The following is a 15938-nucleotide window of genomic DNA, read 5'->3' as shown; positions in this document are numbered from 1 at the left end:
GTTGCTTAGAATACCTGAAATTGGGTAATTTATAAAGAAATGAAATTTATTTCTTACAGTTTTGAAGTCTGAGAAATCCATGGTCCAGTGAGCACATCTGGTGAGGGCCTTCTTGGTGGTGGCTCTCTACAACAATGCAGGGTATCACATGGTGACAGTCACGAGGGAGCTAACCTTCTAACTTGTGCTCCTTATAAAGCCATCAGAAGTGCACCCAATTCTCCATGAATGGATCAATCCATTCGAGGAGCACAGTCCTCACAATCTAATCACCTCTTAAAGGCCCCACCTTCCAAATACCTTCATCGGATTTCCCACCCTCTTAGCACTGTTACAATAGGGGTCAAGCTACAGTGGGTTTTAGGGGGACATTCAGTCCACAGCAATGGCAGAATCAAAGCCAGATAGAAAGCTTAATAGATAGCCACAAAAACAAACAACCCAATTTAAAAACGGACAAAGAACTTGAATATACAGTTCTCCAAAGAGGATATACAAGTGGCAATAAGCACATGAATAGATGCTGCACATCACTAGTCATCAGGGAAGTGCAAGTCAAAGCCACAAAAGCTCACCTAACACTGTTAGGATGGCCATTATCAAAAAACAAAACAAATCAAGATTAAAAAAAAAAAAAGTGGGGCCGAGCCCGTGGCGCACTCGGGAGAGTGCGGCGCTGGGAGCACGGCGACGCTCCCACCGCGGGTTCGGATCCTATATAGGAATGGCCGGTGCACTCCCTGGCTGAGCGCTGGTCATGGAAAAGACAAAAAAAAAAAAAAAAGTGTTAGTAAGATATAGAGAATAGAAACCTTTGTGCACTCTTGGTAGGACTGTAAGTGGTGCAGCCACTATGGAAAACAGTATGGAGATTCCCCAAAACATTAAAAATAAAACTACCATGTGATCCAGCAATCCCACTTCTGGATATTTATCCAAAGAATTGATAATAGGATACAGAAGAGATATTTCCACTCCCATGTTTATTGTAACATAATTCACAATAGCCAAAATATGAAATCATTGGATGAACGGATAAAGAAAATGTGGTATATGTAAAATGAAATATTATTCAACCTTGAAAAAAGAAGGAAATCCTGTGACATACTACAACATGGATGAAACCTGAGGACATTATAAGTGTAATAAAGCCAGTCACAAAAAGACAAATACTGCGTGATTCCCTCTATATGAGTTATCTAAAATAGTCAAACTCATAGAAGCAGAAAACTGAATGGTGGTTGCCTGGGGGAGGGGTAAGGGGACCTGCTGTTCAATGAGTTGAGTTTCAGTCATGCAAGATGAAAAAGTTCTACAGAATAGAGAATCCAGAAATAAATCCACGTATCCACAGCCAAGTAATTTCAACAAAGGCACAATGAACATGCACTGGGGGAATGACAGCCTCTTCATAAAAGGTGCTGGGGAAACTGGTTATCTGCAGAAGAATGAAACTAGATCCCTATCTCTCACCTATACAAAAATCAACTCAAAATGGATTAAAGACTTTTAAGACCTAAAATTATAAAACTACTAGACGAAAACATAGGGGAAATGTTCAAGACAGTGGTCTGGGCAAACATTGTATGGAGAAGGCTTCAAAAGCACAGGCAACAAAAGCAAAAATAGACAAATGGGATTACATCAAACTAAAAAGCTTTTGCACAGCAAAAGAAACAATTAACAGAGTGAAGAGGCAACCTGCAGAATCGGAGAAAATATTTGCAATCGATTCATTTGACAAGGGATTGATATCCAGAATATACAAAGAACTGAAACCTCAATAGCAAAAAACAATAATAATATAATTTTAAAATGGGCCAATGCCCTGCACAGGCATTTCCCCCCAAAAGACACAAATGGCCAACAGGCACATGAAAATGCTCCATAGCACTACTCATCGTGGAAATGCAAGTCATAAACACAATGAGATATCATCTCACTCCAGTTAGAATGGCTATTATCAAAAAGACAAAAAATAACAAAGGCTGACGAGGATGCAGAGAAAAGGCAACCCTCCTACATTGTTGGTGGGAATGTAAATTAGTACAACCGTTATGGAAAACAGTACAGGGGTTCCTCAAAAACTAAAAATAGAACTCCCAGATAATCCCACAATCCCACTGCTGGGTATTTATCCAAAGGAAAGGAAATCACTACACCGAAGAGATATCTGCACCCCCTTGTTTATTATAGCATTATTCACAATAGACAAGATATTGAATCAAACTAAGTATCCATCAACAGATGAATCGAAAAAGGAAATGTGGTGTATGTGCATGGAATACTACAGTTTATGGAAGCCATAAAACAGAATGAAATCATATCACATGCATCAACACGGATGAGCCTGGAAGACATGACGTTCAATGAAATAAGTCAGGCACAGAACGATAAATACTGCACATTCTCACTCAGAAGTGGGAGCTAAAAAAGTGAGCTCACAGAAGTAGGGAGTAGAGTGATGGTTACTAGAGGCTGGGAAGGGGAGGGGAGGGGGAAGGTAGGTTAACACATACAGAATTACTGCTCTCGAGAGAAAGAATAAGTTCTAGTGTTTGATGGTAGTGCTAGGTGTCCATAATTAACAATAATTCATTGTACGTTTTCAAACGGTTAGAACAGAGGAGTTCAAATGTTCTCATCACACAGAGAAGATTAATGTTTGTGGTGATGAACAGCCTAATTAGCCTGATTTGATCACCACAAATTGTATACATGTATTGAAATAATAGTCTGTACCCCATAAATATGTACAATTATGACATGTCAATTAAAAATAATATTTTTTGAATGATGAAAAAGTTCTAGAGATTTTCTGTACACCATTGTGCTTATTATTAACAATGCTGTGCTGTACACTTAAAAGTTTAGGAGGGTAGATTTCATGTTATGTGTTTTTCACCACAATTTTTTTAAAAAGCCCCCTTCCCAGTCTCAAGGAAGCTGCACTCTCCCTGGGTCCCACCACGCCACTCGTCCCGTCTAAAATCAACTTCCCTCCCCTTCCATCTGTGGCAGCTGCAGCTTTTGTCAGGCGTCCCTGACATCCAAGGAAACTGTTAACCGTCATCCCTGGCCCCTTCCCCCAAGGAGAACCTAGACTGGTCATTCTTACAGGAGTCAGGAATGGAGGAGCTTGCCTTTTACTTCTTCCCAGCTGCCTCTAGTTCACGGCTTATATATTTAATAAATGTTTGTCGGGTGTCTACTATGTAGGCTCCAGAGACGCAGTATTGGATAAGAAAGACAGGGCCCTGCCTTCAGGGAGTTTACCTTCTAGTAAACAAACAAGGTAGCTCCAGAAGTGTCAAAAGCCATCATGGAAATACAGGAATCGGTTGTCATCGTCACGTCCTAAAAAGTTCTCTCTGTAGAGAGGGTGCTTGTCTTGAGACTTAAAGTGAGAAGAATCAAGCCAGGAGGGGTGGCGTCCAGGGCAGAGGAAACAGTACATGCAAACATCCTGGGGTAGAGAATGGCGTGACGTATCTCAGGGACAGACAGAAGACCCGTGTGGCCTGAGCACAGTGAGTGGGAGGGGAGCAGCGTGGCGAGAAGTTGGAGATGGAGCCAGAATTGGACCGTGCAGGGCTTCATGGACCTTAGTAGCAGCAAAAGTAAAAAGTAAATTAATATCACAATAGATCGTCCCTGGAGATATTGTCAGCTATTAACATGCAAGTAGCTCAATGAAGGATAGATAATACCTAAGGACACCCTTGGGTTCTCACCCAGGGTCTGTAACTTGCTACCTGTGTGACTCTCGGCCAGGGGTTCTCAAACATGGGCACCCAAATCACCTGGAGGTCTTGCGCGACAGATTCCTGGGCCACACCCTAGACTTTCTGATTCAGCAGGTCTGGGCAGGGCCCAGAATTTACGTGTCTGATCATCTCCCAGGTGACGCTGACACTGCTGGTCCTCGGGCCACACTTTGAGAATCGTCCTCTAAGCAAGTCACTGTTTCTCCTTCTGTAAAATTGCCCTTCAGTCCTAGCTGATGTGATGATAAGATGAGATAAACTACAGGAAAGCCCTTTGTAGAGAACAAAAAAGATAAACATATGGAATTATCACCCTCATGATGCTGACTAAGTACCGTTCCCATGTGTTTCCTTCTAAATGTCCTAGAAAGAACATTCACATATAACACTAGCCTCTGACTGCTTAGGAGCAGCGACTAGTTTATTTCATTTACCATTAAGTTTGTCTGACTGTCTGAACAGGTAAGTGTTTGATAGCCACAGGTGCTGGAGGACGGCTGGCTGCCGGGCCCTGCCTGGGAGGAACCTTGGGATGTGCCCCCGTTGTCCCCCCACCAGCAGAGGCTTGAGGCTGCTTCAAGTGGCTGTGGTTATTTTTGTCAACTATCTCCACCCACTCCTCCTGCAGAAAGCTCTCCTGTGAGTCATCGGGAGACCCAGAGGCACCTGAGGGCTGCTCGGCGCATATTGAGGGGAAGGAGGAATGATGTCTCCTTTAAAGAAGAACCCATAGGTTCACAGACTCCTAGGAAGTCGGAATCTAGGATGTGTGTGTGATACACGTACTTCAAAAACTCCCCATATCTGTGGGAAAATAGAATTAAAAGATAATACAAGTCTTTCCATGAACTTTTTGAAGTTCCCTCCTACGTTTGGTGTGTGCGTGTTTATTTGTATTTGCTACCAGATTTAACAGTTATTTGTTGGATATCTGCTACATGGCAGACATCGTCTCAGGCTCCGCGGATACAGCAGGGTACAAAACAACAAAGCCCCCTTTTCATGGAGTCATGTGCGTGGGACAGTCCCTGAAGGAACAAATACCGACGGTCCACTAGGTGTTTGAGAAGTACGGTCTGGCAGAGAAATAGTTATGTCGTCAAACAGATGAAATGTTGTACAGGCTGCGACAGAGATAAACAGGGCATGGGGCACAGTGAGGCATGAGGAGGAAGGTGGTCCCAAATAGACGCCCTAATCATTGGATATTAATTGTGGGTGACATTTTCCAGGTTCACTAAAGGGAGACCACATGGGTTAAGTTAACCCCCAGAATTCACACGTCGAAGTTTTCTAGTACGTGGCCCCTTTCTCCTTTTGGAATGGGAATGTCCCTCCCATGCTTGTCCCACCATTGTATTTTGGAAGCACATGACCTTTCTGATTTCACAGGTTCACAGCTTGAAAGAAATTTTGCCTCAGGAAGAATCATACTTGGACGCTCACCCATACTTGATTTGGATGATATTTAGATGAAATTTTGGACTTAGAGTTGATGCTGGAAAGAGCTAAGACTTTAGGGGCCGATGGGACGGGGTGAGCGTATTTTGTGTGCCAATGACATACATTTTGAGCCAGAGGGAGGTGTGTTATGGCTGAATTGTGGTCTCCCAAAAGTTAGATGTTGAAGCCCAACCCTCAGGGCCTTGGAATGTGACTATATTCGGAGATGGGGTCTCCAAAGAAGTGATTAAGTTAAAATGAGGTCATATGAGTGGGCCCTGATCCAATATGACTGGTGCCCTCATAACAACAGGGGCTGAAGACGCAGACACAGAGGCAAGACCATGTGCAGACACAGGGAGAAGACGGCGTCTACAAGCCAAGGAGAGAGGCCTCAGGGGAAACCAACCTACCGACACCTTGATTTTACACTTCTAGTCTCCGGAACAGTGAGAAAATAGATTTCTGTTGCTTAAGCTACTCACTCTGTGGTTCTTTGTTATGACAGCCCTGGTAGACTGATCCAGGGGCGTTCTGTGAAGAGCAGGCAGCATCATGCTGCCGAGTTGCACAAACGAACAGGTTTATACAGCTCGGCACGTGGGGAACATGCAAGCGTTTCCACGCACTTGGAGTATAGGGTGCAAGGGATGGAGGGGAGGCTGGAGAGGAGGGCAGGGGCCTGGCCACGAGGGCCTCAATGACAAGGATGTTGGACATAATTCTGCGTGCGAGGTACCGAGGTATTGCTGTGTTATGGTGAGATCACTCCAGAGGAGGCGTGGAGGTAGCTAAAAGGAGTGCAGAATTGGAGGTGACGAGGTGGGGACTGCACTAGTAGACATAAAAAACGCTGAGGCTGGAGCTAAAACAATGGCAGCCAGGATGGAGAGGTAGGGCTGTATAGAGATGCTGAGAATGCAGAACTGACAGGGCTTGCTTACAAGTTGGATGAGAGTCAGGGAAATGCTGAGGGGGAAAGAAGAAGCTAAAGGAGAAGAGGGTGGGGACAAACGACTTGTGTTGTGCACACGCTGCGGCTGAGATGCGTATTGCTGAGGCACAGGAATGCGCGCGAGCTGGACATTGGTAGCTGGGAACCAGCTCCTGTGGGAGGTAAGTGAACCTGAGAGAGTGGATGGAGTCACCTGGGATGAGAAGACGGGCAAGGACAGATCAGTGGGGCAATGTGTCATCTAACACGCTGGCAGAGGAAGGTGACTCTTTGCAGAAGAAGGTAATGTCCAAGAGGGAGAAGGCAAACTAGGAAGGAGCAGGTCTTCCACCACCGTGCGGTGGAGCCCAAGGTGGAGAAGGTCGCAGACAGGAAAGAGCAGTCAACAGTGGCCAATGCTCCAGACAGGTCAACAGGAGGACTTGGAACTTCGGGTTTGAGAGAATGAATTGAGCCCATCAGCAAATAAATATTTATGGGAGAAATGGAAAGCCCTGGGGAGGTGAGACTAGGAGCAGCATCACCAAAGAGCGGCCACTGTCAATCAGCTCATGCCCCTCCCACCTCCACCCTCTGTTAGTACCAGGAATCCCCAGCCTCCAAGTTCTCACCGAAATGACTAAAAGGGTATGAAAGCAGCAGGAAATTACACTAGAGATTAGGAGACAGTCCCACTCAGATCTCAGAGACTTCAAGGAACTTCTGCAAGGTGCGGTGTAAGCAGGAGTAGATTCAGAGCAGTCGCTGCATGCAAGGAAAGAGGTGAAGACCTCGGCCAAACCGAGCTTCGGCCAAAGGCACAAGCAGGGGCACGCCAGGCACTGTGCCGGGCATGAGGGACACTGCAGGAACTCAGAACAGACAGAGTCTGGCCCTCAGGGGGCTTAAAGTCTAGTAGGAGGGGTGGACGGTAAACAAGTAAACACATAAGCCAAGTAATTTCAGAGTGTGATATGTGCTATGAACAAAATAAACTAGCATGAACCATTAGAAACTGGACGGGGCTATTGGGATCCATGGTAGTCAGCTTATCTTGCAGGATATTTTCCAGTTTCAGTCACGTGGCAGATTTCATGTGCCATCATGCTTTATGATTTATCACATTTCACACAGCTAGATTCTCTTCCTGTCGCAGTTTGGACAACCACTTCTGCCAGTGGCAGGAGTGGTGGGGGAAGGGTTGTGGGGAAAGAATTCTGTGATTTGCTCCCTGAGACGACTCCTCAATTCCTTGAGCTAGAGCAGCAGGGATTGGAGGCAAAAATGGGCCACGAGAAGGGTGGAAAGGGAAGGTGAGCATATCTAAATTTAATAGACTGCACGTAGGGCTACGGTTATGTCCATTCCTCGCTTCTCCTGATAACACGACCTGTTCCAGCCACAGCAGGGATGCTCAACCCAAGTCCCTCCCAGGATTCCCAAACTGAAGACAGGGAGGACCCTTCCCCACTGGCCCAGCAGCTGAGAGGACATGAGCACAGAGATAACGATGCTTTTTCCCTCCAGTGTGAAGAGGCCTAACTGCAGAAAGAGAGAATGCAGCCAACACACCCAGAACAGTGGAGATAAGAGGTGGGGGAGAGCCCTGCTGCACCAGCTGCCCCGTGGCTCGCTCACCCACCCTCCCTCCGGTTTGGTTATCTGAGCCTCTTTCCTTGTTTGCCGAAGCCGGTTCCAGTTGAGGTTCTGCCATTTGCAACTGTATTAGGATCCTCCAGAGAAAAAGAACCTACAGGAATGGGTGTGTGTGTAGAGACACACACACAGAGACAGAGATGGAGAAAGTTTTATTATAAGGAATTGGCTCACATGATTATGCAGGCTGAGAAGTCCCAGGATCTGCAGTCACCAAGCTAGAGACCCAGGAGAGCCAATGGTGAAAGTTTCAGTCTGCAGGGCACAGCCTCAAGACCCAAGAGTTGATGTGTCAGTTTGTGTCCAAAGGCAGGAAAAGACAAGTGTCCCAGCTCAAGCAGTCAGGCGGGAGTTCTCTCTTAGCCTCTTCATTCTGTTCAGGCCTTTAGCTGATTGTACGAGGCCCACCCACATTAGGGAGGCAATCTGCTTTACTCTGTCTACAGATTCAAATGTTAACTTCATCTAAAAACACCCTCACAGACACACCCAGAGTAATGTTTAACCAAATATCTGGGCACCCCACAACCTAGTCATGCTAACCAAAATGTCCTAATCGTGATAATATAACCAAAATTACACAGAGCAAGGAACAGATCACAACTTACTCCTGGAGTCAAGGCTTTACTGAGCCAAGCAAGGGCCCCTCAATGGAAGCTTGGACATGTCCTGCCCCACCAATTACAGGAGGGGACCCCCAGCTAAACTCAGAAGCAAAGACCCCTGACATGTTAGCCTCATTCACAGCTCTCTCTGCTTCCTAAGGCTCCTAGCATCAAAATAGGTTTTTGGAGCTTGGCTGTTTATTAGCTAGAATGAGCTAAGTTGCTGTGCTAAACAGACCTGAAAATGCATATTGGCTCAAACACAAAATAAATTTTTTGTTTGTTTTTTTTTAATAACAGACTGCAGCATGTGATTTCAGTTGATGAGGAGCTCTCTCCCATATGGTGACTCAGGGATCCATGCTCTGGTATGGCTCTACAATGGAGCCTAGTTGTCATCTACATCTTGCCAGCAGAAGGCGAAAGAACATTCTTAGAAGCCTTGGGCAGGAGTGGCTCACATCGCTTTCGGTCACACTCCATCAGTGAGAGCTGGTCACATGGCCACACTAAACTGCAAAGGAGGCTGGGAAATGTGGTCCGGCCTCACACGTCACCACAAAGGGAGAAAATGATTTGGGTGGACAGAAAAGTTTGGCTTTCTGAGAGAATTAAATGGCAGGCGCTCAGGTGTCTGGTTTCTAGTTCTGGACAAGGGTTTCTTAATCTTGACATCATTGGCATTTTAGACTGGATAATTCTTTGTTGAAGGGAGGGGACACTGTCCTGTGCATTGTGGGATGTTTAACAACATCCTTGGCCTTTACCACCAGATGCCAGTAGGACCCTCAGCCCCATGATAATCAAAAATGTCTCCAAATATTGCCAAATGTCCCTGGGGCACAGGATCACCCCCAATTGACCACTATGCTTCCAGACAACGGGAGGAATGGTCAGAATCTTCTGTCAACCAGAGAAGAAAAGTAACGAAATAACACGGTTACACTTTCTCTTTGTCACTTGGAAAGCTCATGGTGTTGCTGATAGTTTTTGCTCACAAAATTGACTGACAGAATAGCTGGGGTGCCAACTCAAAGTTTCAGAGAGAACTGAGTGATACGACCTCAAGCCCTCAGCCTCCCTAGTCCCAGCCTGTGAGAACGATGCCCGGCAGACTCTGCAGACACTCATTGCAGCCTGAGCAGCACGCAAAGTGCTCTGCTACCTCCTTCACTTTGCTCGGTACCAGGCTTGTCTGCAAAGAACAGCCTTCCTGAGTTACTTGATGTGGATTCCCTAAAATTTCTGTGAGAACAAGATTTTTTGATACTTTGCCTAACATGAAATAATGTTTGTAAGCACCTGGAATGTTCTCGTCCTTTTTGAACATGGTGACCTAGAGAGGGGACAGACTCCCAGGAAGGATATTTGTTGGCAGGAAATGGACTGCCCCAGAATAAGTGGTGAGAATTCTTTGCAACCTAGTGAAAACTGGAAGTACCACCAGCCAGCAAACCTTTAGGATGTCAACAGTTTGTTTCATCTCCTAGAAAGCTAAAGGTTTCTGAAGTTCTCACTTCATAGGAAACAGGTTTTCTGTTTAGAGAAGTAAAAGGGAAAGTGTCAATCAGCCTGTCCACAGTTCTCAGTGGCACTGGGTGGACGGACCCCAGGATGTGTCCTTCTGGTGCTGGTTCCAAGGAGAGAGCTTGGGCTTCATGAGAACCCGCCGCTAGTGCTCCTGCCCTCCACTGGCTCTCCCTCTTGCAGAGGCCATTGCTCTCATCAGCGTTTCTGACAGCAAAGGCCCGAGCAAGGTAGCCTTGGGCTCCTACATTTCTAATTAAGGGCTGGGCTGGATGTTTGGGATGTTGGAAAGATGTTTGCTTCTACTGTTCAGTTTTCAAACTAAAATGTAGGGGTTTACAGTTATCCCTGGTATATGTCATCATTTAGGGACCCTGAGGCATTCTACCTGGAATGTACAAGGTGTCAAAAGAGCTGCTGAGAGAGAAGTGGGCTAACCTGGGCACCCTAGAAAGGGGGTGGGTCTTTCTTTGAGGAGAAAATGAACTTGTCAAAGAAAAAATTATTTAGTGATACTTGTTAAAGCACCTCAAGGAAGACTTTATTCAGGACCATTATTGTAGATTTAGGGACCACTGCAATGGGGGCCTGTAATGGGGCAAGAGAGATTGGGCTCAACAGCATGGGCAAGTGGGAACTTACAGCCAAGGAGCAGGTGGGGGTCAGTGGATGGAAAATCACTGAGGAAACGTCAGGGGTAAGGATTCTGGCTAAACCCACTTAATGGGATTCTTGCCAAAGACAGGCCAGGGGGACCAGACATCACCTGGGGGGGTGGTGAGAATGAGGAACCTGGTCAGATATCGAGAACAGGGGGTTCTGGCTAAACTGACTTAGCAGGGTTCTTTCGATAAAACTGGATTTTACAAGGAAGTGCACAGATGGGTTCGAAATAAGGTTCACAACCATGACTAAAGTTTGGCCAAGCAGAGAATCTTTGCCAACTAAGGGCCCTTTTGTTTCACGTGTTCAGGGGTATGTGTGTGTGTGTGTGTGTGTGTCTGTGTGTGTCTGTGTGTGTGTGTATGTGTTTTCAGTGTCTCCAAAGGGTCAGTACTTTGAGTTAAGCCCTAAACTCCTCTGAATACAGAAATGTTCTATTCCCTTGGGAATCATAACAAGGCCTCAGAGAGTAATTCTCACGCCCTTTCTCCCCACGACCCAGCTCTCCCAGCTCTTTCCAAAGTGTGTTCCCCAACCTGACTCGCAGCATCAGCATCAGCCCTTTACTATCCATGTGACCTTGGGCAGGTCATTTAGCCTCTCTAAGATTCTATTGCCTCACCTGGAAATCAGGACAACAACAAAGCCTACCTCGCTGCTGTTGAAAGGATGAAACAGCATAACATATGCAAATGACACGGCCCATGACAGAGCACACAGAGAATAGGTAGCAAATGAAAGCCACCATTGCCGGCATCATTAACTGGACTTGGTTAACCAGGCACGGAAAGACCAAAGAGTGCACAATGACTCTGGGGTTCTGGGCCGCTCCTGCTAATGGAAAGCAGAAACGGGAGTGGGTGGGCTGGGAAGGGCCCAGCTGAGGGCACGCTCACTTGCTGAGTATGAAGTGCCCACTGTTGGAAGCAATGACTCCCATGGGTCTCTTGCACTCTGATACATCTTACTGTATGTGCCAAGAATGCATGACCCCGACCACTTTCTACCTGGGCCATTTCTCAGTGTTGTGTTTATAGCAAGCAACCTGGAGGGGTGAGGGACTGTCTCCTACTAGGACAAAGAGCAGGCTTGCTTACTGCTTCCTATGTAAGCGAAAGACTCCCCAGGCTCAGTGTTCCTCTTGCTATGACGCAAACCAGCTGCATGTGGAGCATTCATCTGGGCCCCTCCCCTTGCCCTGTGGGACTTGGAGGCAAGAGGAGCTGATGCAGGTACGCTGGTGCTCACGCTACCTGTCCCATGTCTTCTGCTGGCATCCATGAACCAGTGACAAGTTAACTTATTCATTTGTAAGTTGGAAAGAGAGACTTGGAATCATCAGTGTGTGCACAGCAAGTAAAGTCCTCAGTATAAATATCGTTGCCCGGGAAGAGGTCTGGGGCAGCTCCTGGGTAACACCAACAAGTAAAGGACAGGGGTAAGAAAAGCAGCTCCCCGGGGAACACATGAAGGAAACCCAGAGGAGAGTAGTTCCCTATGAGCCAAGGGAGTAGAGTTTCAATCGAAATAGAGTAGGCAACAGGATCAGATGCTGATTAAAAGTCACATAAGATGAAGACCGAAAGTGGCCTCTGAATTTGGCAGTTAGGTCACTAGCAAGAGGGATCTCAATGATGTGGTATGGCCAGGAGCCAAACTGAATGGAGATAAAGAAGGAACAACAATAAATATATATATATATATATATATTTTTTTTTTTTTTTTTTTTTTTTTTCCTGACCGGTAAGGGGATCGCAACCCTCGGCACGGTGTTGTCTGCACCACGCTCAGCCAGTGAGCGCACCGGCTGTCCCTATATAGGATCCAAACCCGCCGCCTCGCCTCTGTCAGCGCCGCACTCTTCCAAGTGAGCCACGGGGCCGGCCCACAATAAATATATTTCTAAAAAGCTTAGTTCAAAGGAAGGGGGGGCATTGTTGACCAGAGCAGGTGGGGGCAAATGAAACTTTTCTTTTTAAATGGATGGAAGACATTTGAGTAGATCATATACTGAGGTGAACAAGCCAGAGGAAAAGAAAAGTTGAAAAAAAAAAATATTAAAAGCAAGGGAAAGGAGAATGGAATCAGGTCTCTCCAGAAGAAGAGACGGGTGACACTCAAATCCCAGGTGAGAGACTGGCCTGGGCCCTCTCCCACTGCTATGGCATTTGCCCCCAGCACACACCCTCAAGCAGGCCAGCCTGCTAGCTCAGGTTGTGTGGTCTGCCTCTAGGTGGGTAGAGCCCCCGTCCCTGGGTGGGGGCCTGGTCAGCAGGTCTCCTCATTGGCCACCTTGCCAGGTGGTCCTGCAGACCAGAGATGAGAGCACAGAAGTATTCCCAATCTGGTGTGTTTTGCACACAACGGGTTCCGCTAAGTTTGGAAAGTGCTGCTCTAACCTCTGCGAAGCCAGCCTGTAGGAAAACCAAGTGTTCTCTGTGGCAGAGATGGGCATTTGGCAGCGGGATGTCCAAAGGGAAGAGAAAGCATGGGGGTGGGGGACACAAGGCCTTACCCTCAAAGTACTCAAGGCTGACCGAGAAGACACCTACGAGAAGACCCTATGATCTCAGAGCAGGAAAAGGAACTCTCATTTGAGGAACATCTGTACTCTGCTTGGAGTTTATATATTGACAACAATTCATTGCTTGGTCAAGCTTTACTCAGAGTTCTGGACCTTCTGCTAGGCCCACCTGTGCACTACCTTGTAAAGTCCAGTTTTAGCAAAGAACCCAGCTAAGTCGGCTTAACAAGAACCCATCACCTGGATATCTGACCACCCTCGACATCTGATCAGGTTCCTCATCCTCCACCACCCCGCAGGTGGTGTCTGGTCACCATGGCCTGTCCTCACAAGAATCCCCTTAGGTGGGTTCTTCTTAGTGATTTTACATGCACTGGCCCCACCCTGCTCCTTGACTGTAAATTGCCCCTTGGCCGGGCTGTCTTGGGAGTTGAGCCCAATCTCTCTGCGCCACTGATGAGCCAACCCCACTGCCCTGGCCCCTGCACCTATGGTGGTGGTCCTGAATGAAGTCTTCTTTGCCATGCTCTAGTAAGTCCTATCGAGTCGCTTTTTCTTTAACAGTATCTACCTATCTTACTAACCCGATTCCTGACACCGTGTTAAAATCCCAACATGACAGAGGAAGGACCAGGACTCAAGAGGCCGAGGACTTGCCTGACCGCGCTCAGGAATTTCGGATCCATGCGCCCCTGCGCCTACAGCCCGCGCCAGGGTGGCCTATGGCCCGTGACCGGGAAGGTCCCCATGTGTCCCAGCCTTCTTTCTGGCAGGACCCTGGCTGGCTCTCCAAGCACCATCAGACCTCGGGGTCTGGTACCAGGAGTGCACGGCGGGGCCTCCTCTCATGTGGGTGCCAGGCTCCCCAAGGACCCTCCTCCACGAGTGCGAAAGCGAGAACGAGAGAAAACAGTTCTTCACTCCCTCCCGATCCAGACCCTTTGAGAGCCTGACGGAAGCAGCAGACCCTCCCCGTAAAAGGGCGCGCGCACCTTGCACCCTGTTGCACGCACCAGCCACCCGCCGGAGCCCGGCAAGCAGGCCGGGTCTCCGAGGAAGGTGCCCGGGCATCAGCGGAGATGCTAACAGTGCAGACCCCCAGGCCCCACCGAGGACGGCGGCGTCCCGCAGGTCTGGGCTCGGGCCTGGGAGGCTGCTCCAAGGCAGCGCCTCACAACGTGGGCGCGGGTGCTCAGCGGAGCCCACTTTGAGAAACCCGAGTCGGGGACTGAGACCCGCCCCCGGCCCGGCTCCAAACTTTCCCATTGGCCGGGCGCACCGACCCCCCCCATCGCCTCCCGCGGGCCTCGCCCCCGCGCAAGGACGTGGGAGCAGCTCGGGGACCCGGTGCCAACCGAGCGCGACGGCCCGGGGGAGGCGCAGTGCGGTGGCCGGCAGGGGGCGCGGCGCCGGGAGAAGGCGGGAGGGGGCGCCGGGGCCAGCCGGGAGCCGAGCGGCGGGCGGCGGGCGGCGGCGGGCGCTCCCCTGGCTCCGCCCCCTCGCTCCCCGCGCTCCGGCGCTCGCCGCCCGCCTCGCACGGCCCGCCCCGCCCGCCCCACGCCCGACCCCGCGCCGCCCGCCCGGCCGCCCGCCCGCCCGCGCGCAACAGTTCCCGCGAAGTTGCGGCCCGGGAGGCGGGCAGGCGCGAGGGCGCGGTCCCCGGCGCGCGCGGCATGGGCACCCGGCAGACCAAGGGCAGCCTGGCGGACAGAGCCAGCCCCGGCGCGGCGCCCGGCCCCCGCCGCGAGCGGCCCGACTTCTCGGCGTCGCTGCTGCTGCGCGCCGGGGACAAGGCGGGGCGGGCGGGCGGCGGCGCGGGGCTGCCCCCCTACCACCGGCGCGTCGGCATGGTCCAGGAGCTGCTGCGGATGGTGCGCCAGGGCCGGCGCCAGGAGGCGGGCACGCTGCTGCAGCACCTGCGCCAGGTAAGCGCGGGCAGGGGGCGGGGGGCCAGCCCCGGAGCGCCGAGGGGCACCGCCCAGGGCCCCCTCCCGCGGGGCTGGAGCCCTGTCTGGCAGCAGGTGGCTCGGCGCTGTCGCTGAATGGGGGCCTCGGGGCAGGGCGGAGAAAGACTGGCCGAGGAAGGGAGGGGGACCTGTTGGAATAATGTCCCGGCTTCTCTCCAGGCATGGTTGGTGGGAGGGGATGCAGGAATGCATGCCCGGCCTGAGCTAAGGCTCTCTGCTTCCTCTCCACCCTCTGGCAGTCACCTCCTGCCAGGGGTCCTCAAGGAATGCTCGGTTGGCTGAACCCAGCTTCCCGAGGGGGAGTCCAAGGGCAGAGCCCTGGGGCTGGTGAGATGCCCGGTCCCTAGGTCAGTCACGCACCTGGGAGGCATCCTGGATTGTGGTTCAGAGAAGAGACAGTTTCACCTCCCCTAACTTTGTCAGGTACTCAACCATGAGCCCCTGCCGAAAGTCGTGGAGAGAGGGGAGTCAGGTTTGGTGTCATCTGGCCAGCAGGAACTTCGGGAGGCTGCCAGCACTCTGCCCTCAGTCTGTCCCTGTCTCCCTGGTTAGGTGCAGACTGCAGATCTGGCCGGTTCCCTCTGCCTTGGGGCTGCTGTGGGGCTGATGTTGTCACTCACCTCTCTTTGGCTTGTTTTCCTTTCTCAGTTTCTTTGGGGGAGGGGTTGGCCTGTGCCATGGATTTTGTTGAGTGGGAGGCACAAAGCTGCCCTTCCGCATCACAAACAGGTTGTTTTGGCCTTGCTTTGGGGAATGAACAGTCCAGGCCCCATGTTCTTGCCAGATTGACCCCATTAGAGGTGGAGTCTGCTGCTGATGCAGAGGGGGACTCTCAGGTGACTTTTATGATGT

At 49.9% G+C, this 15938-nt stretch overlaps 1 protein-coding gene across 1 annotated transcript in view; it reads left to right on the top strand.

Moving 5' to 3' along the window:
• The first annotated feature begins 14792 nt into the window (after window positions 1–14792).
• The window catches only part of LRRC75A (leucine rich repeat containing 75A), a 37300-nt gene continuing 36154 nt past the window's right edge, over window positions 14793–15938 (top strand). Inside the window, exon 1 of the mRNA XM_063109036.1 lies at window positions 14793–15044. Coding sequence (XP_062965106.1) covers window positions 14793–15044 — 252 coding nt within the window. The remainder of the gene's footprint in view (window positions 15045–15938) is intronic.

This window comes from Cynocephalus volans, chromosome 10 (genome assembly GCF_027409185.1).
Source record: "Cynocephalus volans isolate mCynVol1 chromosome 10, mCynVol1.pri, whole genome shotgun sequence".
In the NCBI taxonomy this organism is placed as follows: domain Eukaryota; kingdom Metazoa; phylum Chordata; class Mammalia; order Dermoptera; family Cynocephalidae; genus Cynocephalus; species Cynocephalus volans.
This window is presented reverse-complemented; position numbering and strand designations above follow the sequence as displayed.